Source organism: Chrysemys picta, chromosome 21 (genome assembly GCF_011386835.1).
Source record: "Chrysemys picta bellii isolate R12L10 chromosome 21, ASM1138683v2, whole genome shotgun sequence".
NCBI lineage: Eukaryota > Metazoa > Chordata > Testudines > Emydidae > Chrysemys > Chrysemys picta.
Window position 1 is genome coordinate 11,306,124 of NC_088811.1, and position 27,636 is coordinate 11,333,759.

Sequence of the window (27,636 nt, forward strand, 5' to 3'; positions counted from 1 at the left end):
TAGCTGCCTATTTCATTTTAAAAACCAAAAAATATCCACCTCCCTTTCCATTTCTTATAAGGAGTCTTGAAGTTTAAATCTCCTCAGTGTGATAGATACGCTTGCTTTGATCTGCTTAGCTCTTGGAAGTCCAGGGGCTCCGGGCTGCTGGCCCCATGCCGTGGTACCTAGGGACAGCTCTGTCCGCCATTAGGGAATGTTTTCCCGAGAACCCCCTGTAACATTTCGTGAACCCCCAGGGGTTCATGAACCCCAGTGTGGGAACCACTGTGCTAGAGTGATCAATAATAATGAAGAAAATGCAGAAATATTCAATAAATATTTGTGTTCCACATTTGGGAAAGAAACAGACGATGAAGTCATATCATATGATAACACTTTTTCCATTCCACTGGTCTCTTAGGAGGATGTTAAACAGCAGCTACTAAAGTTAGACATCTTTAAACCAGCAGGTCTGGATAACTTGTGTATAAGAGTTTTAAAAGGCTAGCTGAGGAGCTCACTGGATTGTTAATGTTGATTTTCAATAAGACTTGGAACACGAGGAAAGTTCCAGAAGACTGGAAGAAAGCAAGTGTTGTGCCCGTATTTAAAAGGGATAAACAGAATGACCCGGGTAATTATAGATCTGTCAGTCTGACATTGATTCCAGGCAAGATAATGGAGCAGCTGATATAGGATTCGATTAATAAAGAATTAAAGGAGTGTAATATAATTAATGCCAATCAACACGAGTTCATGGAAAATGGATCCTATCAAACTAACTTAATATGTTTTTGGATGAGATTACCAGTTTGTTGATAAAGATAATAATATTGATGTAATATACTTAGACTTCTGTAAGGCAGTCGACTTGGTACTGCATGAAATTTTGATTAAAAAACTAGAACGTTACAAAATTAACCTGGCACACTTTAAGTGGATTAAAAGCTGGCTAACTGATAGGTGTCAACATGTAATTGCAAATGGGGAATCGTCAAACAGGTGTTTCTAGTGCAGTCCTGCAGGGCTTGGTTCTTGGCCCTACACTATTTAACATTTTTATTAATGACAGCAAAGAAAACATTAAATAAACACTGATAAAGTTTGCAGATGGGACAAAAACTGGGGGTGTGGTAAATAATGAAGACAGGTCCATGATTAAGAGCAGTGTGGATCGACTGGTAAGCTAGACTCAAACAAACAATATGTCTTTTTATATGGCTAAATGTATACATCTAGGAACAAAGAATGAGGGGCATTACTTACATGATGGGGTACTCTATCTTGGGAGGTAGTGACTCTGAAAAAGAATTGGGGGTCATGGCAGATAATCAGCTGAACATGGGCTCCTAGTGCAACACTGTGGTCTAAAGGGCTAATGCAGTCCTTGGATAAATAAACAGGGGAATCTTAAGTAGGAGTAGAGAGGCTATTTTACTTCTGTATTTGCACTGGTGCAATTGCTGCCGGAATACCGTATCCAGTTCTGGTGTCCCTAATTCAGGAAGGATGTTGATAGAGTTTGGAGAAGAGCCATGAGAATGAGGAAAGGATTAGAAAACATGCTTATAGTGATAGACTCAAGAAACTCAATCTATTTAGCTTAACAAAGAGAATACAGTATTAAGGAGTGACTTAAATACAGCCTATATCTACCTGGGGAACAAATATTTAATAACAGGCTCTTCAATCTAGCAGAGAAAGGTATAACACGATCCAGTGGGTGGAAGTTAAAGCTATACAAATTCAGACTGAAAATAAGGTGCAAATTTTTACAAGTGAGGGTAATTAACCATTGGAACAGCTTACCAAGGCTTGTGGTGGATTTTCCATCACTGATAATTTTAAAACCACGATGGGATGTGTTTCTAAAATATCTGCTCTAGGAATTATTTTGCGGAAATTCTGTAGCCTGTGCGCTATAGGAGGTCAGACTAGATGATTGCAATGGTCTCACCTGGCCATACAATCTACGAATCCATGAAAACGTAAGTAAGGCTGTTCATGCAGAGGTCTGCACTTGTTTAGATACATTATTTTAAACTCAAACCTTTGCTTGTACCAGTGCAGATCTCTACATGGACCCAGCCCTAAGGTGATGCTAGCAGTTTAGGGAGAGGTTTGCTGGACTTTCGGCTTTTCACTGGCCAATCATCCTTGGTGGTACTTTTTGGCACAGGTATTATGAGCCATTCTCACTCACCTGGGTGAACATCTCAACAAGATGAAAATTTGGGAAAGATTGGGACTGACATGTGGGTCACCTGGAAAATCTGCCCGGGCTGTTAGCTTTAAGCATTCTAGAAAGGAATCTGATAAACTGTAGTGCCACCTGGAAAGTCTGGTTGCCTGAGAAGTAGTCAGGGTTCTTGTGAATTGCCTGGAGGGACAAGGAAGTTATGTACACTGTCATCTTCACCCATCCCGCTGTTAAGACCTTTTATTACAGTTATCCAGAGCTGCAGTGCCTCAAAAGAAGGTTTAACATTTGAAAATGGAAACTCCTCTCTTTCTCATAAGTCTAGTAAATGTGACCTAGTGTTTGGCTCATAAGAACCTCCTGGGTTTTAATCCCAGCTCTGACACTGACTTCTCTGTGACCATGTGCAAGACATGTCACCTCTACCTGTCTTGGTTTCCCAATATGAAAAATGGGGATGGTAATGGTTTATAAGTTCATAGGGTGTCAGCGTTTGTAAAGAGCTAAATGGTGTTATTACTCTGTCCGCTTTCTCTCTGTCAAGAAGAGTTTGAGATAGGACAGAATATTCCTTCCGCTGGCACATGCTGCTGAAGAGTAATTGTTCCACATTAGGGCAATTATTGTCTGTTTAATTGCATTGGGGAGAAGGGAAATAGCTTCTCTGGATGGGCTGGAATAACAATGTCTTGCTGCCTGAAGTCTTTGGGGGTGGAAGGGGCTGTCTAACCCTTTTCTTGGTGGACTCCACTGCAGCCTGTGTGGAAGTGCTGGCATTCCACGCATTCGCACTCCCTAGGGATGTTATCACTCCAGGAGTGACCCAGCTGCTACATAGGGCAGCTCTGGAGGTGTGTGTTGCCCCAGGTGTGTGAGGCAGCGCTGAAAGTGTGGTTAAAGAGCAGCTGCTGATCTGTGGTAGTCTTTAAAAGGATATTCTACTTTGGAATAATCCTGCTTGCATGTGACATTTTCTCCCCATCCCTGCCTACTACTCTGTGCACCTGAGTGGAAATTAAATAGGATCGTTGTTGTTCTCCACATCCATCAGCTTTGGCTGCTGACTTCCCCACCTGGAGTCCTCACCCTCTGTCTGTGACATTGTTAACATTTCCACTGCAGTGAGTTGAGTCCTCCCGCAGGACTTGATCCTGTGAGATGCCAAGTGCCCTCCCCTTCCATTGACCTCAGTGGGATTTGAATGCACCCAGTAACTTGTAGTGTTGAGTTGAAACACAGAATGAAGCCTCCAAGAGAACAAGGGGTGGCTGGACTCTTAAGGGAGACGTTGTTGAGCTAAAAAAAGTCATAACAGATGTCTTTACCAATATGACTAATGCAGAGTCCAATCCAACTCTCATTGAAATCAGTGGGAATTTTGACATCAGTACCTTAAATTGAAGCTGAAAGAACTAAAAAATGCACTTACTTTTCCCCATGGATGCTGTTTGTTTATTGTTTGCACATAGTTCAGCATGAGGTGTGGAGTATTATCACCACCCTGTGTGGCCTATTAATACTTAGTCCTCAGCATGTTTCCTGTTAAAATTCTAAAAAGGCCATAAATGTTTTTATTGGGGTTTGTAAAAGATTTATTTTTTGTTGACTAAATATACTTTTGGTGTCTTTTTAGAGTCATGGACTGTGACAGTGCGTCCTTTAAGAAATCAAATAACAATGAAGATCCTACTTTTCTGTGAATGTCCCTAATAATATAATCAGGGGAAGAGTAGAGAAACAATGCAAAGAGTTGAGCAGGACTGTTTTTAAAGATCAGTTTTCCTTGGGGCATCAGCTTTTCTGTTAACTCTAAACTCTATGGCAATAGACTTGATGGCTCAAGCTCAGCAAGCCACCAGCCCTGGCCTCTGATTTTTCTAGCAAACTCTGAATCCCGATACCACTGGAAAACCTAGAATTTATTTTAAAACGTTTGGCAGTGATGCTGTTGGGTTAGCTAACAATGTTTTAAATTTCCAAGCCACTTGGTTTGGGATACAAATGACACCTAATTAGCTGTATAATGATACACACAAGCTGAGACTCCTGTCACCCAGAAGTTAGCATGTACTATATCTGTGTGAGTGAGAAAAGGATTGAAACTATGGAGCGGCTGCCTGAGTGGGTGTGACATTCCCCCAGGGTACAATCTGGACCATTGAACAGCTGTCTCCTTAATTCTCTAGCATGGGGTGCTTTTTACACTGCTATGCTGTCAGAACTTCCTCACCTGGCCTGCTCAGAGAGCCTTCAGCATGCAAATTCACTCCCCGCTAAATACATCAGCATTGTGACCAGTCACTCATGAATTACATACAGGGTGATACCTGCAAATTCTTAGGGCTAGTCTACGCTGGCAATGCTAAAGCGCTGCCGTGGCATCGCTTTAACATGGCTTGTGTGGTTGTGGCAGAGCACTGGCTCCCAGCGCTCTAAAAAACCCACCTCCACGAGGGGTGTAGCTACCAGCTCTGGGAGCACGGCTCCCAGCACTGGTGCACTGTCTATACTGGCACTTTACAGCGCTTAAACTTGCTGCGCTTGGGGTGTGTGTGTGTTTTTTCACACCCTGAGTGAGAAAGTTGCAACACTGTAAAGTGCCAGTGTAGACAAGCCCTTAGTCCCAACCTTGTCTCCCCTCCCTGCCTCCCCCAGAAACGTGTGTCTTGTACTGTCCAGCACACTACTGAACAATGCAAGCTCATAGAAAGCCTGTCATTTCATCAAAGGAAAGTGATATATATGCATCAGTCTTGGTTATCCCAAATGGAGCTTCCCACACACTTTAATCCAAACACCCTGGTTAAGGTAAAACAATAAGATAAGTTTATTAACTACAGAAAGATTTTAAGTGATTACAAGTGATAATGCATAAAAGTCAAGATTGTTTACAAAAGAAATAAAAGAGTAAAAGGTAAGCTAATACCTGACTTAACAAGCTAAGTGAAAGTTAAAGCAAAGGTTTTGCCTCAGCGTACGCTGTTGTAAATTTCACAGTCTGGGTCTCCTTCCAGCCTGGGACCACTCCCCCCTTAGTTCAGTTCTTTGAGAGTCGTTGATGTCATGAGTGGAGAGATGGGAGCAGGAGAGGTAAAATCAAGTATCCTCCCGCTTTATAACTCAGGGTACGTCTACACTACCCGCCAGATCAGCGATCGATCTATCAGGGACTGATTTATTGCGTGAAGTGTAGATGCGATAAATCGATCCCCGATTGCTCTCCCGTTGACTGCTGAACTCCAGCTTGGCGAGAGGTGGAAGCAAAGTCGACGGGGGAGCCATGGCCATCGATCACTTTAACATGGCTTGTGTGGTTGTCGGGAGAGGCGTGGCCATCGATCCCGCGCCACAAGGACGCAAAGTAAGTAATTTTAATTCGATCTAAGATACATCAACTTCAGCTACGCTATTCTCATAGCTGAAGTTGCGTATCTTAGATCGATTCCCCCCCCCCGTGTAGACCAGGCCTCAATTTCTTGTGCTAGAAACATCCTTGCTGAGTCATGGTGACAGGTAGTCTATTGTGGACCTTGTGGACTGAGATTTGAAACGTTCCTGTAATGCAATGTACATTTCTTAATCACACCTTTCCATTGCTGGAGAATAGCTGCTTAAGTAAGCGATAACCCTCTTGACATTGTTGATACCTGTCTGGGGGTGCCAGTGTGTCTTTGTCTCTGAAAAACTGGTTTGTGCCTGCTTGTCTTAACCTTGGAGCATGTTATAACAAAGATACGTAGTAAAATCTAATACCTTCTCATACAATGTTGATACACACATTTTACCAAGACAACAATATTCAGCAGATTGAGTCTTCAAGTAATATCTCCCAAGGCATACTTTGTACAAAATTTATCATAGTCTAATAAAAATGGTGACCATAATAGTATAGACCACCATAGTGGAACTTGGTACTAATATGGGTGCTGCATCCACTAGGGTGGGATAATCCATAAGCACAATGCTTGCCGTGTACAAGGTTTTTCTTTTCTGCAGTATAATGCTGCAAAGCAGAGTGATCTAAAGACAGGCTGGACCTATTTTTAATGTGCGGGACAGAAACAGGAGGGATGGTCATGTGGATGGAAGGCACTGGTGGTCTACACCTTTCATACTTACCAATACAATACCAATGATTAAGAGTGGAGATAAAGGGGACCACCAGGACCTAAAGATTAAAATGTTACATGTGTGGCTAAAAACACTTTTAAAGCCACATTGATCTGGCCTGGGCTGGTCCCAGTGCCCAGCTGTTTTTTGTTTTGTTTTGGGGAGGGGATGATCAAAGCAAATTTTAGTGCTTTTACAGCTGCAGAGACTTAATTCCCCTAATTGTTTAAGAGACAATATCAAGGCAAGCTTACCCCAAATCTGCCAGTATCTCTTACCTATTTATCCTCAGGCCTTTCTGCTGAGACTGCAACAAGGGATGGGGTGTTTTGTGATGTAGACACCTGAGCTCTACATCCAGCCTCCTGAACAGCTATCATATCGCATTAATATATTGTCTCAGCTAGTGAACTGGAGGAGAAATGCTCCATGTCATATGAGACTAGCTCCTTAAACTTTGAATCGTCCCTTGAGTTTCCTGTGTTTGGAAGCTTTGCTGCAAGGGAAATGCACCCTCTCCCTCTACATTAAAAACAGTTGTAAACATGGCTGATACAATCGAAATACCATAAATAACTCATAAGTCAGATGCATATGGTCAGTCTGTTTAAAGGCAGCTTTCAATCAGAGTGCTTCAGTATTTGTCCTATGAGTATTCAGAATCCAAATTCCTATTGATAAGTGTAATGTATGGTTTCCCAGAGTAACCTGTGCTTTATATAGAGGAGTTAATCATTGCAAATCCAGCATCAGACAACTTCCAGGAATAGCCAAATGTTTCACGTGTGCGGAGTGAGTTTACAGCAAATATTGGTTAGACTCCAGAGGGAAGTGCATATGGGCATATTCAGGGAACTAGTGGAATATCCTACAGTTGTACAATCTGCAGTGTTACATCAGGGAAGTAAGTTCTTTTCTACGTTTTGCTACTGACTTGCTCTGTGAGTTTAGGCAAATCACTTAACCTCTCGTTGCCTCAGTTTCCATATCTGCAAAATAGGAATAATTAAACCTCACATTAGGGGTGTGAGGCTTAATTAGTACTAGAAAAATTGCGTTGATTTCCTTGGAAAGTGCTACAGAAGGGCCAAACATACTTATTCTGAATAACCGGTTTTCGTAAGCAGAAGATCTATGGAATAGTGGCACAGAGAAGTGATGCTCCATAGCCACATGTAGCTTTTAGGGTTTCATCAAGAGTTTTATCAGTGTGCTTTTTTCTCGGCCTGTTCACAGAAATTCTTTCCATTGACTTCAGTGGGCTTTCAGTCATAGACAGCATAGCGTTAACTACAAGAGAGCTCCCCATATGGTCCCTAAGTACATTAGGTGCTGGAGTGAGAGCATGGGGAAAAGAGGTACCAACCAGTGTGTCAAAGTAAGTCCTGAAGGATCTTGAGGCCTTGGTGCTGTGGCATTGTGTCAATATGTTGGGAGATGGCTTCAGGATTCCACGCCCCAGTTATTTTGTGGTTTATAGACTCGCTAAGTAGCTCACCAGCTGTACAAGGCTGTGTTCCGCTGTCATAGGATATGTCTGCCCTAATGTAGGCTTTTGTTAATGTGTAATCCCGCTGGGTTGTAGAAGGGAGACCTATCTCACACACAGACTCCTACTGTCCTTCACCAGGATTTGAAAGATGCACCAGATACCTGCTAGCCAGAGGACAAAAGGAAAGATTGTGGAGAGGGCCACAAGCTACATCCGGAGGCAACAGCTCCATTATTATTATTTTTTTTTTTGGTGCTTTCCCAAGCATCGACATGGTAAACCTGACCTGATTCTTGTAAGTTTCACTCTTAACCCCTGGGTTCTAAAGAACAGCAGTAAAACAGACCAATGCTGTGTCAGTTCACTCAGCTTTCCCAAGCATCAGAAATGAGCAGCTGCAGAGTCACTGGAGCTGATTTACTGCAGACTTGAGCAGACACGATTACATAAGTTACACTTCATGTTTGGTAGGTTTTCTCTGCAAACATAAGGGCCATAAACGTATTAAAAAAAACAAAAAAGCTTAAAATCTGCAGAAATTGGCTGCTTATATCCTCAAACTCACTAGAGAGAACTTCACACTCCCTTGTGATAAATAGATAAGTGGATGTTTCAATGTCTGTCCTCCAGATAATGCACAGTGGGAGCTTGCAAATTGTTTCTAGACTTGGAAGAGTGAAATCTTAGCTGTCCAAACTGTTGGGAATTGTGATTGAGGTTGGATTTGGTACTGTGTGCTTAGCAACCCAGAAACTCTAGTTTGCCACCTGTTAAAGGTGGGGGAGACTGCAGGGTTATCAGTTTCACCTCTCAGAAGGGGTGATGCTGATCGAGGGTGAACCTGTTTTTTTTCCCAGCATCATCCTCTGCAGATTGCTCATACGTGCTGTTAACTGAACTCTGCTCAGCTCCCCAGACCAGATAACCACAAGGCCACTCCTAAGGCTCCTAGAGTGAGAAAAATGAGCAGGTAGGACTCAGGATCCCCACACCTGAGCTCCCATCTTAAACATTTGACCAAATTCCCACAGTGTCCTGAAGAAAGGTGGCCCCACCACACTTTGATATTCTACTCTGTAGGGTCCCTTTCCTGAAAGCCTCCTCCTGATCTTAACCCTCTGGACACCAGCATTTTCCAGAAAACCAGCCAGACTACGGAGTGTTTACTATGAGGTATGCAGATGTCCGCAGTCTCTAAGGGGTTAACTTAGCTCTGATCTCTAAATAAACCACACCAACTGTATTTTTGTTTTAATCTGTAGATTTTTCCCATTTTTTTGGAGAGGAGACCTTAAGCTCACTTGGTGGCTTGCTCTGACCCTGCTATAAAATCTCGAAAGCAGGGGTGCGTAGGCAAGAGGGAGTGAATGTGAGGCCAGTGGAAGAGCTTGTAGTGGGGAGATAGTGTCCCTCTTAGTAGCTTGGAGATGGGGTCATGCACTTTAGCACTTGGACACCCTTCTCTTGGTGCCATGTAATACTGTCTCCTGTACTCAGATAGAAGGGTAATGGGGCCTGCAATATGGGGACCTAGAGGATATATCTGAGTCCTGGTACTGCTGCAAGTATGACTGGGAGCAATGAGGTTGCAGTGCAGTGAATTACTGGCACCCTCTTGTGGTAAATGCTTGTTCCTAACACACAGTGCCTTATTTTTTAACATGGGGAACATTTGAGATACTTAAGAGATGTGATATGTTGTATAAGAGTGAGTCAGACAGCATGGGGGAGAAAGGTCTCTGAGGTCTGGTCTACATTACACGGTTAGGTCGACGTAAACTGCCTTGTGTCAATCTAGCTGTGAAGTGTCTTCAGTTAAATTTCGCTTTCACTGATGTAAGTATCTCTCTGCACAGATTTAGTAACACCACCTCCCCGAGCAGCGTAGAGTCACTGGTGATGTAATTGAGTCAACGCAGTATCAGTGCAGACAACTGTTCCTGGCTTTCAGGAGCAATCCCACAATGCCTCACACTGACAATTCAATCGATACAAGTGCGCCTGATGAGGACGCGCACCGCCAACTCAAGGAGCCAAGTGTGCGCACACAAGCGATTAAATAACTGTGGTGGCTGTATGCTGCTGTAAGTTAGGTCGACATGGTTTTGTAGTGTAGATATGGCATGAGACTTTGTGGTGTTATTTGATGGTTTAAGATGAGGGCCTTGCATGCACGCAAAACACCACCTTGTGCTAAGGAAAGGGGCCTCTGCACGCTAAACTAGCCTCAGTGTTTTGTGCTGGTGAAACATGGATCTTTGATAAAGTTATTTCTGCTTTTGGACTGGTGAGGCAGTCAGCAAGGTTAAAGTATGATCTGAGCCTGAAAGCTAGGATCTCCTGAGTTCTAAGTCCAGCTTGACGATTGCTTCAGGTCAGATAGCAAGTCAACTCTCTTCAACTCTCTGTGTTTCCATTTCCACATCTGTAACACGAGAGTGATCATTCCAAGCTCACTGGGGAGTCGTGAGCTTGAATATATTTCTAAGGTGCCTGTTACCTTGGTATCTTGGTTAAGTGTAAAGCTCTTTGGAAATAGAAACTCCCATGCAAGTGTTAAATATCATTCATAAATTCATAAAGTTGCTGTGAGGCCTAATTAATTAATATGAATTTGGTTTGAAATCCTTGGATGAATGATGGTAAAGAAATGCAAAGCATTATTATATCCCATAGCTGGGACATGCCCAGCTTCAGACTAAATTCAGTCTTTCTACACAGGATAATAAAATACTGGACCAGAGAGATGTACCTTTGAACTCAATTTAATAACAATATTTTGGACTTCTATAGCAACTTTTCCCCTCTGTGGAATTCAAAGCTCTTTGCAAACATTAAGTCCTGGGAGGTGGGGGAATTGTCATCCTTAGTTTACACATGGAAATCTTGAGGCACAGAAAGGGGAAATGGCCTGTCCAGTGGTGCAGCTAGGAATTTAGGCATACTGATTTCCAGTCTCAAGTTCTGTCCACTAGGTCACCTTGCTATTTACTTCTGAAGTGTAATTATCAGGTATGTTTCTTTCAAATGGCATGACTAATCTGTCTGTCAGTGATTTCTTTGACTCATGGTGACTCCTCAGAGGTGTTGAGCATTTACAACTTCCATTGGATTAAATGGAAGTTGCAGGAGCTCAGCATCTCTGATGTCCAGGCTTTTTGGGTCATGTGTGATCTTTGGTCCATGACAGCTGCCATTCATGTCAATGGTTGTGTGTGCCTAGATCCTGGTCGGGTACTGTGGGGCCTTAACATATAAGCACTTTTAGTTGTGTCCATCAGGTGGCACTGTAACCTCACTCTTTTTTTCTCTCTGCTTTGCAGACTGGCTCTTCTCCTGGGACTGAGAATGCCGTGTCTCGGGAGCCACTGGTGAGTTTATCAAGATGCAGAATATAATTTCCTTTCAAACTATTAAACTGAGTTTTATAAATTGTTCCCTTAGTTGCACCTTTTTGCATAAGTACTTTCTCTCTTCTTAGGCACATGTGTTGTGCTGAGAGAAGGTCTAAACCATCCCATGCTGCCCTGCTGGTGACCTCTGAATTATGACCTTTGCCCATCACCTCCTTCCTTTCCAGGAGTTAGTTGTGGGGCAATCAGTCCTCCTTGCTTATCTGAGCCCTGGGCTGTCTTTGAGCAAGAACACTGCTTGTCCTAAATGTGCATAGTGTGTGCTGTTGATCAGTGTGTATTAGTAAGGAGTCTGAACCCATTGAAGAAAGACCTCTGAGACATGTTTTGAGCTTGGGTCCTGAAGGTTACTGTCCATTAAAACTAACCTCCCTATTCAGAAACCTCATCCCAAGTTGACTGTATGCTCAAATAAGCCAGGAGTGAACTCAGAGATTGCTGGCAACAGGTATTGCATGTGATCCAATGTTTTGACTTGTACTGTTTTGGAAAGGGTTCTGGGATTTGTGTGTGTGATGATAACCATGCAAAACCTTCTCTCCTTCAGTGCTGTGGGTTGGGAATTGAGCCACCGTTTTTCTCTCCTGGGCTGCAATAACTTCATATTACCATTTCTCTCCTCGGCCCTTTAGCCCAACCAAAACACTGCCAAAATAATTGTCTCTCTGCTGACCTAAACAACACATCACTCCTCTCTTTAAGTCTCTTCAGTAGCTTATGCTTGGTGCTGTTTTCAGTGGGAGTTCTGGGTGCATGAGGAATGTGGGACCAGGCTCTCTGTCTGTAATGTTAAGCCCCAACTGCTTTCTTTAAGGGCCCTGCATTGGTAACATTAAAACCTCTTGTGTCTTGGATTCTTTGGCTGGAGCATCCAGGAGCTGTTTTTTAAAGGAAGGAAGTATTTCTTTAGAGACGGTGAGTTAGCAAGTGAGGCTAAAGATACATCTTATAGAAGGGATGCTGCTTATGGACTGGTAAATTTGGAAATCTGAGCACACAAGCCTTGTAATGAACCTCCCTCTAGCCTCATACCACTGTGAGCATGCCCTAATTGGTTGAAGCTCCCTGTGCCAAGATTTGTTCTCACTGTTGTTGCTTGCTGATGTCCTGTTCTGTGAGAGTGTATTTTTCCAGGAAGCCCAGAGTAGGCTGCAAACCCTCACAGCCGGCATTGGTCTAGAAGTCGCTCTCTTTCTAGGCCAACTCTAACATTATCTTCTATTTAATTAATATCTTTCCTCCTCTTTATACACAGCTACATGAGTGTTCAGAGGAAAGAAAACACATAGCAGCTATATATATGTGGGTGTGTTTATAGATATAAAATATAAATAACAAAGAACCCCAAAATTAACTCTGATCGCATAATGGTGAACCCTGCATGTGGGGTAGCCAGAGCCCTGTTGAAAGGTGGAGCCTTTCTCCTTATTTTTAAATTAATTTTGTATATTCAACTCTCTGAGCCTCTGTCACATCTGCTTAAGAGTCATTATTGCTTAGCTGAGTATCTGTAGAAGCCTTATTAAATGAATAGTTCAGTTCTGTGAGCCAGATGACTTGCCCCACACTCTCTTCTGCAGCTCCCGCACCCCCACAAAAATGCACGCTCCCCCCATGTATACAGTGGGGCTTGGGCCCAGGCAACAGCCTTGTAGGCAGCTGGTACCTGTCACAGGCTTAGACGTGCTCTGCACTACCTCAGTGGCTACACAGGGCCCATCCTGTAGTTCCCTTCTCCCAGGGACACTTCAACAAAAAAGTGCGACTGGGATCGTGCAACAAAACCCCCTTCTTGGGGCTGGTTTAATGAGAAAGCAACAGTCTCTTTTCCTCACCTCTCAGCAGGACATATTTGGTCTCTCCCAGCCTTGCCATCTGGGCAAACATAGTTCTTTCCCCCGATATCTCCTTAAGTTGTTCAACACTGAACATAAACTTCAGCCTCCTCAGCTGTTTCCCAGTCTTCTTCCTACTAGAGGGGTAGGGGATTCCCATGACCCCTTTCTGGGTCAAAGTCTCACTCAATTCCAGAAAAAAGAACAGGAGTACTTGTGGCACCTTAGAGACTAACAAATTTATTAGAGCATAAGCTTTCGTGGACTACAGCCCACTTCTTCGGATGCAACTCAATTCCAGGCCGCTTTTCAGAGTCCCTTTTCCGGAGCTCATCTTCTGCTCTACCAGCCCTTCACTGATCCTGCGTGGGTCTCTCCAGCCACTGCTGACCCCTAGTCCTTCCCACCATACTGCTGAGCTCCCAGCTCTCTTTGTTTCGCTCCCCACAATTAATTACTACAATTAAACTCATTTGCAGAAGGCCCTCAAACCCTTTTTAAAACTTCTTTTAAACTGAATTAATTGTTCCACACTAGGGGTGTGCTGATAAGGCACAGGTGCACTGGTCCTAGCTCACCCTTATGGGCCAGTCATCCTGGGACAGCACCAGACTGCAAAATGTTCACATAAACAGCAGAACAAAATTTGGCTCCAATCCACCAGTGGGCTCTATGTTGTGTGGGAGCCCCCCTTCATCCCGGCTTAGCCCCACTCACTTCAGAATTGGTATAAACTAAGCAAAAGAAGAGGGAGGCCTGTTTTTATAGACTCATAGAAGCTACTGCTGGAAAAGAATTGTGACCCAAATCTGCTGAGTACCTCCAACTCCCTTTGACTTCATTGGGGATTGAGGGTGCTCAGCAGCTCACAGGATGAGTCCTTGCTTGAAAGGGAGGGAGAAGAGTGCTTTCATGGATAGCTGTGTGGTAAGAAGGTTGAAGGCAGGCATCTTATGCCAGGTCAGCAACTGCCACGTTAGAGTCAAATCCTGCTTGCATTTTGCGTGTGACTTGAATGGGGCTAGCCAAGCACCCGACCCTGCATGGTGCTAAATGGTGCATGCTACCTGCTGAGCACCCTTCACCCCACTAGTTTCAGCAAGAGAGCAGGCTCAGGCTTGTTGATTTCAGTGAGAGCCGTTGGTACTCAGTATCTTGCAGGAGGCATTCCGCAGGATCAGGCAAACAGGATATGCATACTCTCTGCTGCATTATGGGCATTTACAGCACAGCTTGTCAGGGTTACTGAGGGTTTGCAAGATGGAACCATACCAAACTGATTTCACGCTGGTCTCCGTAAAGCCATTGCATAGTTCCAATTTCAGCCACTTGTAACCTGAGTGTGATTGGAACAACCAAACTGGAGGCCAGAGGCTCCTTGTCCCATTATTTTAATCCCTTGAACTGTCCAGTCCTCTTATGATAAACTGTCCACATTTAAAAAATCCTCCCTAATGAGAGGTCGATATGATAGAGCATTGATAGTGGGGAATGGGCAGGGGAAGCTGTAATTTTTGCAGCGGAGAGCGGACACTCATTTCCCTGCTGTCGGTCTTGGCCCATTAAAATTTGCCTTGTAGCTCCGTGGTGGGAAGCGTAACCTTGTGTTACAGAGTGTCAGCATCTCGCTCCACTGCTGTTTACAGCTGCATTTGTCATCATTGGTGTGGGATCAGCCTCTCCTTGAGTCCGGCTGATCACTGTCACTGCTGGGTCCCTTTCTGCTGCCCCCGGCTTTTGTTTGTGCAGCCATCTCCCATAATGCTCTGAGAACTTGTGGAATTTGAATAGGTTTGTCTTTTCGCAGCCACTGAAAGCAAAGTCCTGGGATGTGTAAAAGACCTAATTACAGAGGACAAAACCCCTTTCTGGGTTAAAATATCAGACCTCTCCTTTCCTCTTTTTTGTTCCTTTTCTATCCTCTTCTTTTTCTTTAGTCTTCTCTCATTCCTTTTTTTGTTATCCTTTCTCCTCTTTCTCTTTTAATCTATCTTCTTTTCTCGGTCTCTCGGCAGTCACATTGTGTAGCCTTTTCAATCTAATTTGCCATCCCAGAAGTGTATCTCAATAGCTCTCCAGTGTGTTTGATGTCAGGATCTGGTTTCTGCCAAACCTACAGTGGCAGCATAAGTAGGGACTGTAAAGTTCACACACGCACACAGATATCCAGTCTCCTGACCTGAACCTGGGTTGGGGGAGAACCTGAAAAATCAGAGCCATTATTTTTTTGCTGTCTATAAAAGCACTTAAGTGAGGTCCTTCTACAAGTTGCTTGAGTCTTCCTGACACAAAACATACTTGCTCCCCACCTGCTGTTTTGTGTCTGGGAGAAGCACTGTTTGTAAATGTAAATCACTGAACCGGTTTCTAGTGAGGACTCTTGGCATGGAGAGCAGGATATGTTTCCTCCCCTCCCTTAGCAGTTCCACCTTCTCTTGTGTTTGCAAAATCACTTAGCTTTTCTCTTTCTCTTGTCAGTGTGGTGTTTCCCCTTTTGTTTCATGTAGCAGGTGGTGGCCTCAGGAATTGGAGCATGGGCATTGCTTAATGGGTCCAGGCAGAGTATATTGTAAAGAGGGTTATTATTGCCTCTCAGGCAGAGAGTGTAGAATTAGCTGGTACCCGTTGGAGTCCTAAGCCTTTCATGCACCCCTTCTGGCTCATCATCCTTTCATCTTCTCCTTCCCCTCTAGTAGTTGCCATGATACTTATACAGCCCCTTCTATCCAAGGATCTCCAAGCACTTCATAGACCTTAGTTTATTAAATTCTCATAACATGCATGTAAGGTGTATAAGTGGTATATCCATTTTACAGAAGAGCAAACTGAGACACATTAAATGACGTGCCCAAGGTCACACAGCAAGGTGGTGGCAGAGTTAGGAATAGAATCCAGGAATCCAGAATCCCCGTCCCCTCCTCCAATAACTAGACCACATCCTCATCTTGGTGCTTCACAGGGCACTTACCTCTGTGTTCAGGAAAGCTTTTGGCTGCTTCATCTGCAGTGAAGTTTTTGAGTTAGCGTGGGAGGGGGGTTGATGTAAAGTGATATTCATTGCACCTTACCTCTACCACAACTACTAAGAGCCATTGCTGTACTCCAGTGGTTCCCAAACTTTAACAACCTGTGAACCCCTTTCACTAAAATGTCAAGTCTCGCAAACCCCCTCCTAAAAATGAATATTTCCAGGGATTTTCTCCTTTACGTGAGTATAAATTATAAAAGCAGTGATCTTGGAAATATAAAATTTGTTTTTATGACATGCTTATTACACACTATTATTAATTATTATTTATAATTACATTATTTTTATTACATTATGAAAATGGCAACACTCTTCCAAGATCTCACTTCCGTAGCTTGTATCACTTTGAATAAGCCTGTTATAAGACAAGGCTCCTATGTTTCATCAAGGAGTATCAGATTTGAAACAGCATGAAGGTATTTAAGAAGCCAACTCAAAGAGTTCCTCCTACATATGCATTCAGGTCTTGAGCAGTCCAGGCAAACAACACACGTTACATCAAAGCTTAAACTTGTTCTTCATAATAATTTTAAAAACAATACTACCTGCCTATTTAATTTTAAAAACAGCAAAAAATATCCACCTCCCTTTCCATTTCTTATAAGGAGTCTTGAAGTTTAAATCTCCTCAGTATGCTAGATATGCTTGCTTTGATCTGCTTAGCTCTTGGAAGTCCAGAGGCTCCAGGCTGCTGGCCCCGTGCTGTCCGGGGTCCCTAGGGACAGCTCTGTCCGCCATTAGGGAATGTTTTCCCGAGAACCCCCTGTAACATTTCGTGAACCCCCAGGGGTTCACGAACCCCAGTTTGGGAACCACTGCTGTACTCCAAGCCTTTCCAAGTGTAGGCTGCAAAACAGTCTACTCTGGAACTATCTGAATTTCCCTGGAGGAAATACATTTTGCTGCCTTTTAGAATATGGGAACAGTTCGGCTTCATTGTTTTTATAGGGTTGCTGCTTTAATTTGTCCTTTTTCTTTTTTTTCACCGTTTTCATGTGAATTAAAATAAATTTGAGGGGGGGGGGAGGAGAATTAAACAGTTGTATCCAAAATATTTTCCAAGCTCTTAATCCTACAAGTTGATCTCACAGCTACAGTCAACAAGTTCAGTGTTTGTATCTGGGTTTGATTTCCTGGACCATCCGCTGAGGTCTTGGTTCACAGTGGTAATGTTGATATTTGGATCCTCACGCTACAGTTGACTTAAGGAAGGATGTTCAGAGGAACTTGTGTGGGCCAAGGCCTGGTTGTGCTTTCAGATCCTGGCACCGTATGTTTGCAGGAGTGTATTGGATGATCCAGGATGTACTGTGGTTACCATAAAGTGTGGTCTGCACATGGGATGATGCTTGCAATGCAGGAATTGGAGAATGGGATGTGAATCCTTTTCCTAGTGGGTTGTTGGTTTAATCTCAGAAGTTATCTGAGAGCTACCCTGGTGTCCTGTGTGGAACGAGTCGGTGGTCTCAGTCCAGTTCCTAGTGGAGAGATACCTGTATCATGGTCATCTTTCATCCCTGCAGGCTCCCTCTGTTATAGTAAATGTTTAGGTTTGCTGGGCGATTATGCTGTCTGTCACCTTGTTGGAAGTCTGAGCAGAGGTGCCAAAGGTTGAAGGGGTCATGGAGACTGACTTGACCTCTCTCCCTGAGAGGGGAGCTCTCCAGGACATGGACGAGGTGTATGTGAGGAAGCATGCCCTGCTGCTACCCATTCTGTAAATGCTTTGTGGGCAAATAGGACTTCGGTCTCCTGGGCTGTCTGGCACCTTTCCATGAGCCTTAAATATTCTTTCTAAAAGCATCTTGGGGCGCAGATGGATCTCGGTCATTTTGTATGAGCACAGAGTATCTGGGAAGGACAGTTCGATTCCTGGGTGCTTCCAGTGCCAAATGTTTTGTCAGAGACATGTGAATGAGCAACAAAACCAGTAAAAAGCATAGTAAATATTTATGCTGGATAAACCCTCTGGGAACAGAGACTGGAGCTAGGATGCTGGACTCTCCCCATGATTTATATCCTCTCTCAGTTGGCTGGATTTGAGCATCTAGCATTCAGTGGCAGACAAAATTGTGTGTTTAGGCCCTTCCCGTTTCATGTCCCCATTCCAAGCTTTGCTCATTACTTTACGCTCCTGCCTTTCTAGATGAGGCTGAGGAAGAGTTTGTTAGAATTGTGTGGGAGGAGCTAAGGGCTTGAACCCAAAGTCTGAGCACGTTCAGCTCAAACTGAAGTCAGTGGAAGTTGTGAAGTTGTGGGTAGTCGGGACCAAACAGGATCAGGCTATTCAGTCCTGGGGCCCTTAATTACATGACCAAGCCCATTGAGTTGAATGGGTAAGAACTGCAGGATTTGGCTTAAAGCCCTGATGCTGCAAGATCTTGACTGCATTCAGTGAAGCCAATTATAGTTCAGAGCATTCAGCATCTCTCAGGATCAGGGCCCAAGCTTGTTGCTGTTTTTCTGAATGAATCATTAAGTGCATCCAAAATCCAAGAAGTGATAATTAAAAGGTGATGCAGAATAAAGGGCCTTCTACAGTGTTTTTCAAATGTGGCCACATGCAGCTACCAGGGGATTTTTCTGCGGCCACGACAGCCTCCTGGGTCGAGATGTGGGGTGGGAGGAGCAAGCAGCACCCAGCTGTTGCTCCTGGCTGCCCTCGTGTTTGCTGGCACCGCCAGCAGGGGATCAGCACCCTGCACCATGCAGCCCCCTGGGGTCTCCGGGCAGCGGCTCTGCAGACGTGGGGCTAGTGTGTGTGTTCAGTGGGCTTCGGGCTTCAATCCTTGGGCTCTGATTCTGGACTTCAGCCTGGGACAGCGTGGCTTGGGCTTGGAAAAATTGTCAGAGCGGCCACCAGCAGGGGTTAGTGGCCGCACTCTGAGGCCACCAAAAAAATTGCCCTCTAGGGCTGTCAACTAATTGCAGTTAACTCATGCAATTAACTCAGAAAAATTAATTGCGATTAATCGCAGTTTTAATCGCTCTGTTAAACAATAGAATACCAATTGAAATTTATTCAATATTTTTGGATTTTTTTTACATTTTCAAATATATTGATTTCAATTACAACACAGAATACAAAGTGTACAGTGCTCACATTATATTATTATTTTTGATTACAGATATTTGCCCTGTAAAAATGATAAAAGAAATAGTATTTTTCAATTGACCTCATACAAGTACTGTAGTGCAGTCTCTTTATTGTGAAAGTGCAACTTACAAATGTAGATTTTTTTTGTTACATAACTGCACTCAAAAATAAAACAATGCAAAACTTTAGACCCTACAAGTCCATTCAGTCCTACTTTTTGTTCAGCCAGTCACTAAGACAAACAAGTTTGTTTATATTTATTGGAGATAATGCTGCCCACTTCTTATTTACAGTGTCACCAGAAAGTGAGAACAGGCTTTCTCATGGGACTTTTGTAACCGGCATTGCAAGGTATTTACATGCCAGATATGCTAAACATTAGTATGCCCCTTCATGCTTCGGCCACCATTCCAGAGGACATGGTTCCATGTTGATGATGCTCGTTAAAAAAAAAAGTGTTAATTAAATTTGTGACTGAACTCCTTGGGGGAGAATTGTATGTCCCCTGCTCTGTTTTACCTGCATTCTGCCTTATATTTCATGTTATAGTAGTCTCGGATGATGACTCAGCACATGTTGTTCATTTTAAGAACACTTTTGCTGCAGATTTGACAAAACGCAAAGAAGGTACCAATGTGAGATTTCTAAAGATAGCTACAGATTTAAGAATCTGAAGTGCCTTCCAAAATCTGAGAGGGACGAGGTGTGGAGCATGCTTTCAGAAGTGTTAAAAGAGCAATACTCCAATGCGGAAACTACAGAACCCAAACCACCAAAAGAGAAAATCAACTTCTGGTGGTTGCATCTGACTCAGATTATGAAAATGAACGTGTCAGTCCGCACTGCTTTGGATTGTTATCGAGCAGACCCCATCATCAGTATGGACGCATGTCCTCTGGAATGGTGGATGAAGCATGAAGGGACATATGAATCTTTAGCGCATCTGACACATAAATATCTTGCGACGTCAGCTACAACAGTGCCATGTGAATGCCTGTTCTCACTTTCAGGTGATATTGTGAACAAGAAGCAGGCAGCATTATCTCCTGCAAATGTAAACAAACTTGTTTGTCTGAGCGATTGGCTGAACAAGAAATAGGACTGAGTGGACGTGTCTAAAGATTCATATTGTTCTATTTTTGAATGCAGTTATTTTTTGTACATAATTCTGCATTTTTAAGTTCAACTTTAATGATAAAGAGATAAATGGTATTCTATTGCTTAACAGTGCGATTAAAATTTTTAATCGCTTGACAGTCCTATTAAGAACCCATGATAGGAGTTTCTGAAAGTCTCTCTTCTGCCTGAAACTGGCCTTCAGAGTGAATGCAAGGAAGGGATTTCCATTGCAAAGCTTCTTGGTTTGACTGACTTAAACTCAGTCTCACTTAGGACACATGCATAGTTAGGGTCCTCGGACTTTTTCAGCATCCAGAACCGTAGTTTGTGTTTTGGGATTAGCAGTAGTGTGCATGCAGCCTTCTTGGAAGTAATTCTCAGCTTTTGAAAGCTGCTAGGAGATACAGAAGTGTTCTGGAGGGGACCTTGTGCCCCCATTCTCTCTCCCCCTCACACCTTTTATAGTTTACAGCTAAAACCAAGATTTATGCTTCTTTGCTACACAAATTTTCTTTCTGCCACAACGGGTTTGTTTGAACAGTCCAGAGTGGCGGCCTGCATTGAGTGATTCTCTACAAGTAAATCTATCCAGAGGGGATTCCCAGACAGCCGGAGTCAGCAGGCAACTAACTTATAGCCCCCAGCGAAACATTAGTCAAGATAATTTACCACTGTCAGCCAGAGAAAGACACTATCAGCTTTGTGACCTCATGTACAGGCAGTAACCCTAATGGTGCAATAATGCTTCAGTTTGTTTGGGGAGTTCCTGGGTATGTTGCTGTGGATTTCCAATGGTGGAGGATGATTCCATCAGGTCTTAGAGGGCAATAGCTGAACAGATTTCAGGCCAGGAAGAGGGAGTTCGATGTGTCTTGCTACATTATGCAATATCCTTTGGTTTGCTGCAGAGAGAATGCTTTAATTTATCAATCAATTTTCTGTTGTGTTTGACCTTTGAATGAAGGGTTTTTTTTTTTTTTTTAATTTGGCCTGGTTTTGTCTCTTATTGTGGAGTGTTCATTGATTCATTCATTCATTTATTTATTTATTTATTTTGTGGTTCATGCGAAATGTACTCTCTTAATTTGTCGATTCCTTTTACTGTGTTTTTAGACAAATATACATACACAACATGAAGACACAAATGTACTTACAGAGCATCGTTAAAGAACTCTGTCAGGGTCAATTTAGGCCCCAGATCTGCAATCAATAGGAAGGTTTTCTTGAAATTATTTTAAAACCCAGTTACAGTAGAACTTTAGAGCTATGAACACCAGAGTTACGAACTGACTGGTCAACCACACACCTCATTTGGAACCGGAAGTACACAATCAGGCAGCAGAGACAAAAAAAAATGGTAAATACAGTGCGGCACTGTGTTAAGCGTAAACTGCTAAAAAAAATCCATAAAGAGAAAATAAAACAAAAAAGATTCAACAAGGAGACTGTTTCTGTGCTTGTCCCATTTAAATTAAGATGGTTAAAAGCAGCATTTTTCTTCTGCATAGTAAAGTTTTCAAAGCTGTATTAAGTCAATGTTCAGTTATAAACTTTTGAAAGAACAACCATAATGTTTCGTTCAGAGTTACAAACATTTCAGAGTTACGAACAACCTCTGTTCCCAAGGTATTCATAACTTTGAGGTTCGACTGTAAGTATTTTTATGTGGCTGTCACTCATCTTCCTCCTCTTGCTGTGTTTATAACCCAAACATCGCAGCATTCTGCTAGTGCATGAGAGATGGAAATTTGCTGCTGTTTTAACATTTCCAGTAGTATTGAAGGGCCTACACAAGGTTGGGGCCCCATCATGGTAGGTGTTGTACAGACATATGACAATCCCTGCCCCAGAGAGTTGACAATCCAAAAGACCGTCCAAAACAGGGGGATAAGACAAACAAGCAGGCTGTGAGGGTGGGGGAGACAGGGTAACAAGTTATAGGATGTGCGAAATGCTTAGCCATTCAGTAGTAGTGGTCATAACTCATCACCTGCCTAGTTGTCATCAGCTTGCACTTTTCTATATGCGTTTTGGCAGAGATGAGTTTTGAGGAGGGAAAGTGACTAAGCTTTTTCTTCTTCTTCTTCAGGCAAACAGCATTAATGGTCAAAAGTTGATTAGACTTTTAAAAATGTTTTAAAATAATTTTTATACTCAAAGGTGTTCTAACACAGGTGAGGAAATTAATTTTAAAATTGTCAGGCCAGAAATGTCAAAACTTAGGTGTTGAACATAAGGCATCTAAATAAGTGGTTTGACGTTCAGAGGTGCTGAGCCCCTATAGCTCCTACTGAAGTCAGTGGGTTCTCGTGTTGCTCAGCTGCTCTGATAATCAGCCCACAAAGTTTTTGGCAATCATTTTCAATCTGAGAGTGTCCCTTTAATCATGATAAATTTCACTATGCTTGTACGATGCTTTTGAGGTGTAAAGCTCTCTATACCTGCTAAGCATTCTTACCGTTGGAGTGTTGAGCTGCCAGCTGGTGAGTCTGTGTTGCCTGGCAGCCCCACTCCCTGCCTGCCCAGCGAGATTGGGAGCCTTTTGTAACCTGCATCCTGGCTGTTGGAAAGGGCACCTATTAATTCTGCACAGGCGACGGTGCGCGGCAAGGTGGCGCCTACACTGCATACACTTGGGTAATGACGGGTTGTGGGATCAAGGTGAGATAATGGTATCTTTCCAAGCATGAGTGTGGAGAATGTGCTGTGTGCTGAATGGCTTACAGAGGGCAGCAGCCACTCACGATTCCTCTTGCATAGAGAGAGAGACACCAGCCTCAAAACTTCACGGCATCTGCTGCTTTTCCAGCCTCTTGAAAGAACTCTATGCAGAAGCCTTGCTCTTCAGGGAGTCATTTGCCTCCAGATTATTTAATTCCCACTCTGAAACCTTTCCCTTGAGAATCTTAACTCTCCCCCTGCCTCTAGTGCTCCTGGGCAGTTTGGACTCTGCTGCTGTGCTCAGACACATGTTGCCTTTATCAATTTTTAACTTAATCAGAGAGGGCTAATATGATGATAGTGGGTAAAGAAGCTATGAGAAAAATTCAACTCCCAAACTCTATCTGCCTGCAAATATTTCACACTTTCCTTGATTTTGTCTCCCTCTCGCTTTTACTCAGGGGAACATGAGTCCTTCCGTGTCCCTGAAAGAGCTTAGTTCAGTGCCCAATGGACAAGTGTAACTATCATCATGGTTGACTCCCTTGTTGACCATCAAGGATTGAATGAGTCGCAGAGACATGAGCTCCTCTCCAGTAATAACAAATTGCCATTTCCACCTGAAGATTTCAAAGTGCTTTACAAAACCACTGAACTCACCACAGGTCCCCTGGCTGGTGGGTTAGTAGCACTATCCCTCTGTTGAAGGTGTGGTCACTGAGGCACAGAGAGATGGAATGACTTGCCCAAGGATCCCAAAGCACTTTACAAGATAAATATACAGGAATCATGTCACCAATGTAATGCAGCCATCTCTGAGATGTAGGGCAGCAGCCAGGTTAATAGAATTAAAAAGATTAGAGTTGGGAAAAACCTGAGATCAGAGCGTCCTTAATGTTTCATAGCGTGGGCCATCTCCCCTCTCCCACTCTCAGAACATTTTTGTGGCAGCTGCAGCGATTGCTTACCTTGGGCATTCTCAAACATCTTAATGGAGGGGTGCTTCTCTCCTCCCATTCACCATTGCATAGACCATCTCCCTCCCATTCACAATCCTATAACATCCACAGCAGTGGCAGCTATAGAATCATAGGACTGGACGGGACCTCAAGAGGTATTCTAGTCCAGTCCCTTGCACTAAAGGCAGGACTAAGCATTGTCTCTAGACCATCCCTGACAGTCCGCATGGCAGTTGCTCAAAGGAAAAAGTAATGAATGGTAGGAGATACTGATATTTTTAGCTTTTATTAAAAATGATTACAAAATGGGAACAAGGAAAAGAAGCACCATTGTATGATCTGCTGGGACCATCACTAGGCCACAGTGAGAAGCGCTGTATTAGATTAGCTGTTCTATCTCTCCTTGGCCAGTGCATTTACTAGTGCTTTGTAGAGTCTTGTTTTAAGTGGCTCCCACTTAAATGCCACAGTAATAATTCCACAGTCTAGTACATCTTGCTGTCAGGAAGTTTCCCTGTTATTTAGCCTAAATTTCCTTAGTTCCATTCCATCACTCCTGTTTATTCCCCCATGCCACCATAAATGAGCCCTTTCCCTCTTTAGCATCTGTACCCTTCAGATGTTTGCAGACGGTTATCATGTTGTTTCTGCCTCTTCCCCCCCCCCCCGCCCTCCCCCATCCAGGTCTCTTAGCCAAGTTCTACATATTTAGCTCATTTAATCTTTCCTCATAAGTCAAGGCTGTAATTGACAGCCCTGACACGGAGAGTTGCATTGGTTACACACGCTGCCAACAGGATATAAATACTTTCTATGCAGTGATTGAGAATTATAGTCAAGATTGTGATGAGCCCTCCCCAGGCCCTATTTTTGGTAACGCCTTTCTCAACGCCAGGTTGCCTCGACCCCATACAGCAATGGCTCAATCTCTCACGTTGCTGGTAAGGGTCACCAAGCACTAGGTCCATCTCCATCACTGGTCAGTTGTGACACCCAAGGTTTAAACCAGCTGGGGGTCCAAATCAAGCCTGGATTTTCATGAAAGTGTTTACCTTTATGCAGTCTGTGCGCAAGCCCTGGGTCACTGTGGGTCATTCCTTCTGGGAATGCAGCGTTGAACTCCAGGCACGGTGTGGTTACTGCTGCCCCAGTCAGGAACAGGAGCAGGGGTTGCCATACAGATACAAAGATAGAGATTCCAGCATTCTAACCTTGTGCGTCCAGTGTTCAGCTGGTATGTTTGTTTACTGCGAGTACGCTGCTGTGCAGAAGCTCTCAGCACTGGCAGGGCACTGCCATGCAGAGACTTACAGAATTGACAAACCCACCTGGCATGGCCAAGAGAAAGCGCACGATGCTGGCATTCCTGGCTGCCACTGCTGTGAAGAGGTGTAAGGGTCCTGCTGATACAAGCGGGAGCTGGGAGAAGGGCTGTTATCCATAGCCTGTGAGGTGTTGGAATGGATAAAGGGGTAACCCTGTGTTGGTACGCACAGCTCTGTTTTCAGCTGAGCAGATTTTGTTGTAGGTTGCCGTAAGTGACTTGTCTTCTCATGTTTCCTGTACTTTCTGCGAGGAGATGGGTGTAGCAGGCACTAGTGCTGGGGAGCTGGGAAGTGGACGGTCTGGTTTTTGATGCTGTGTTCTGTAAAGCTTCGTACGATGCAGATTCCCCGCTGGGGCTAGTTCACAAACATTACGTGTATTATTGCAAAGCATGCAACATAAAGAGGGCATTTTATGAAAGGGAATATCAGAGGAAACATTATAGCAGGGACCTTTATAGCCCTTCCATTATTATGGTTTAAATCTTGACGTGGCCTTTATTTGCAATGATACTGGGACCAGTAAAGAAGTGCGTTTCTCCCCTCACCAGCCCCCCACCTCTCTTTCCGCATCCTCTTTTCATTCTTTTCTTCCACATCCTGTTCTGAATCTGTGGTGCAGAGATACAAATCATTAAACATGCAAGCAGTCAGAGAGCCAGGTTTCGGTTTGTGCGGAATCGGCCCCCTTTGACTCAGAAGTTAGAAACCAGATGACTCACTGTTATGCATGTTTGTTGTTTTACTAACTGTCATTTTGCAAAATACTGTTAAAGCTTCAAACCACGATTACTGGAGTTTGAGGTGGTGTGTGTGTTCATGGTTCTTTTGGAAGATTTTAAAAGTAATTATAACTGAGCTTTCTCTAAAGAGCTGAAAATTGCATGTATTGGCAATATAAAAATATGTAGGGATCCATTTTGTTCTACTACCTGAAAAATATTGTCTGGATCAATTACTTGAAAAGCCCCCAGGTGCTAAACATCTGGTGGGGGTTGTAGGGCCCCTCTTTTGTGTTTTTTAATATATGCCCAAAGGGACAGGTTTCTCAAAAGGCAAGCAGACAGATGTTTTTCATTTGTAGAATTTTAAGAAATAAATGCCATTCCTGCTTTTCTTTCTTATTTCTAACAAAATTCTAGTATTTCCTTTCTAGGACCAGCAAACTTGAGGGTAGGTCAGTGGCAGAATTCCATAGCAATAAAATCCTTTAGCAATGTGGAAAACCAGAAAAGCTATCTAGAAATCTCTTATTTCCTAGTGATTCGTTACTATTTGTACAGCAATTAGTATATTGTAAATTCAATATGAATTGTTATTGTTTTTATCTGCAGTACTTTTTAATTGTAAAAAATAGAAATGCATTTTTATTTGTTAAATTCTGCAGGCATGATTCTGAACTTTAATTCAGTGTAAATCTAGAAACACTCTATCAAATCAGTGGAGTCACACCAGTGTAAAACTCAGATTTGTGAGCTCAGAATTGGGCCTTATGTGTGAAAACGGCACATAGCTCCCTTCTGATGGAATCCACTTGTGGTTATGGATTTCCCCCGGCTTAGTTTTCAGGCCCCCACCCTTTATAACCACTTTGTGCCATGGTTCATGTTGTGATCTGTTGCAGCTCCTGTCACAACACAAAGAACTGTGACGTAGCCCCGGGGGGGGGGGGGGGAGTGGGAGAGACTTACCAACCTGTCACAGTGTATTAGAAAGTGACAAATTAGTGGCTAACTTTAAAGAAATAGTTTGTGGTTGAACTCTCTTTTTAGATTGAGATGGGGCATCTCTCAGTTTAATGGCAAAATAGTCATTAGAAACAGAAAAAGGTGCTGCTGCTAATATCAGAAAGTTTGGATGCATGCCCACTATCAGAGGGTTGCTCTAATCAGATTGTTCTGATCAGAAAAAGAATGTCTCGTTTATTTTATTTTATTTTATTTTTAAGAAAAAGGAACTCAGTGCTCGTGAAAGTTAACAAATTGATAGCCCCAGAAACCAAAACCTTCTGCTTGTAGGACAGATGCTACAGTGGGGGTGGCATTGCAAGCTTCCCCCCACTTTGGTATGGAAGGGACCCCCTATAGGGACAATAGGGGAGTTCAGTTTCCATAGCCCATTCGATGCTTGGCTTCTCTTCTGAGGCTGCAAAGAAGCATGCCAATTCTTCCATTTAGCTGACTATTGTATATACTTTAAAAGGGAAGGTTTTAATGTAGTTGGCTGCTATATAGACTGTTAAAGGGAAGTTATTTATTTTAGCTGGCTTCTGTATGGATTGTTACAAGGGCGTTCTTTTAGCTGCCGTTGTTATATTGACTGGTAAATGCAATGGACTGTATTGCTAGTAGCTGTCATGTTGCCTGTTACAGAAAAGATCTGTATTTAAGCAGTAGCACTGCACTGGGATCTCCC

At 43.3% G+C, this 27,636-nt stretch overlaps 1 protein-coding gene across 2 annotated transcripts in view; it reads left to right on the top strand.

Annotated features, from left to right (window-relative positions):
• PEX14 (peroxisomal biogenesis factor 14) overlaps positions 1 to 27,636 on the top strand; it is a 99,666-nt gene that overhangs the window by 3,663 nt on the left and 68,367 nt on the right. Inside the window, exon 2 of one of the 2 annotated variants that reach the window (XM_005292839.4) lies at positions 11,108 to 11,155. The exons of the other annotated variant lie outside the window; for it this stretch is intronic. Coding sequence (XP_005292896.1) covers positions 11,108 to 11,155 — 48 coding nt within the window. The remainder of the gene's footprint in view (positions 1 to 11,107; positions 11,156 to 27,636) is intronic. 2 annotated transcript variants of the gene reach the window in all.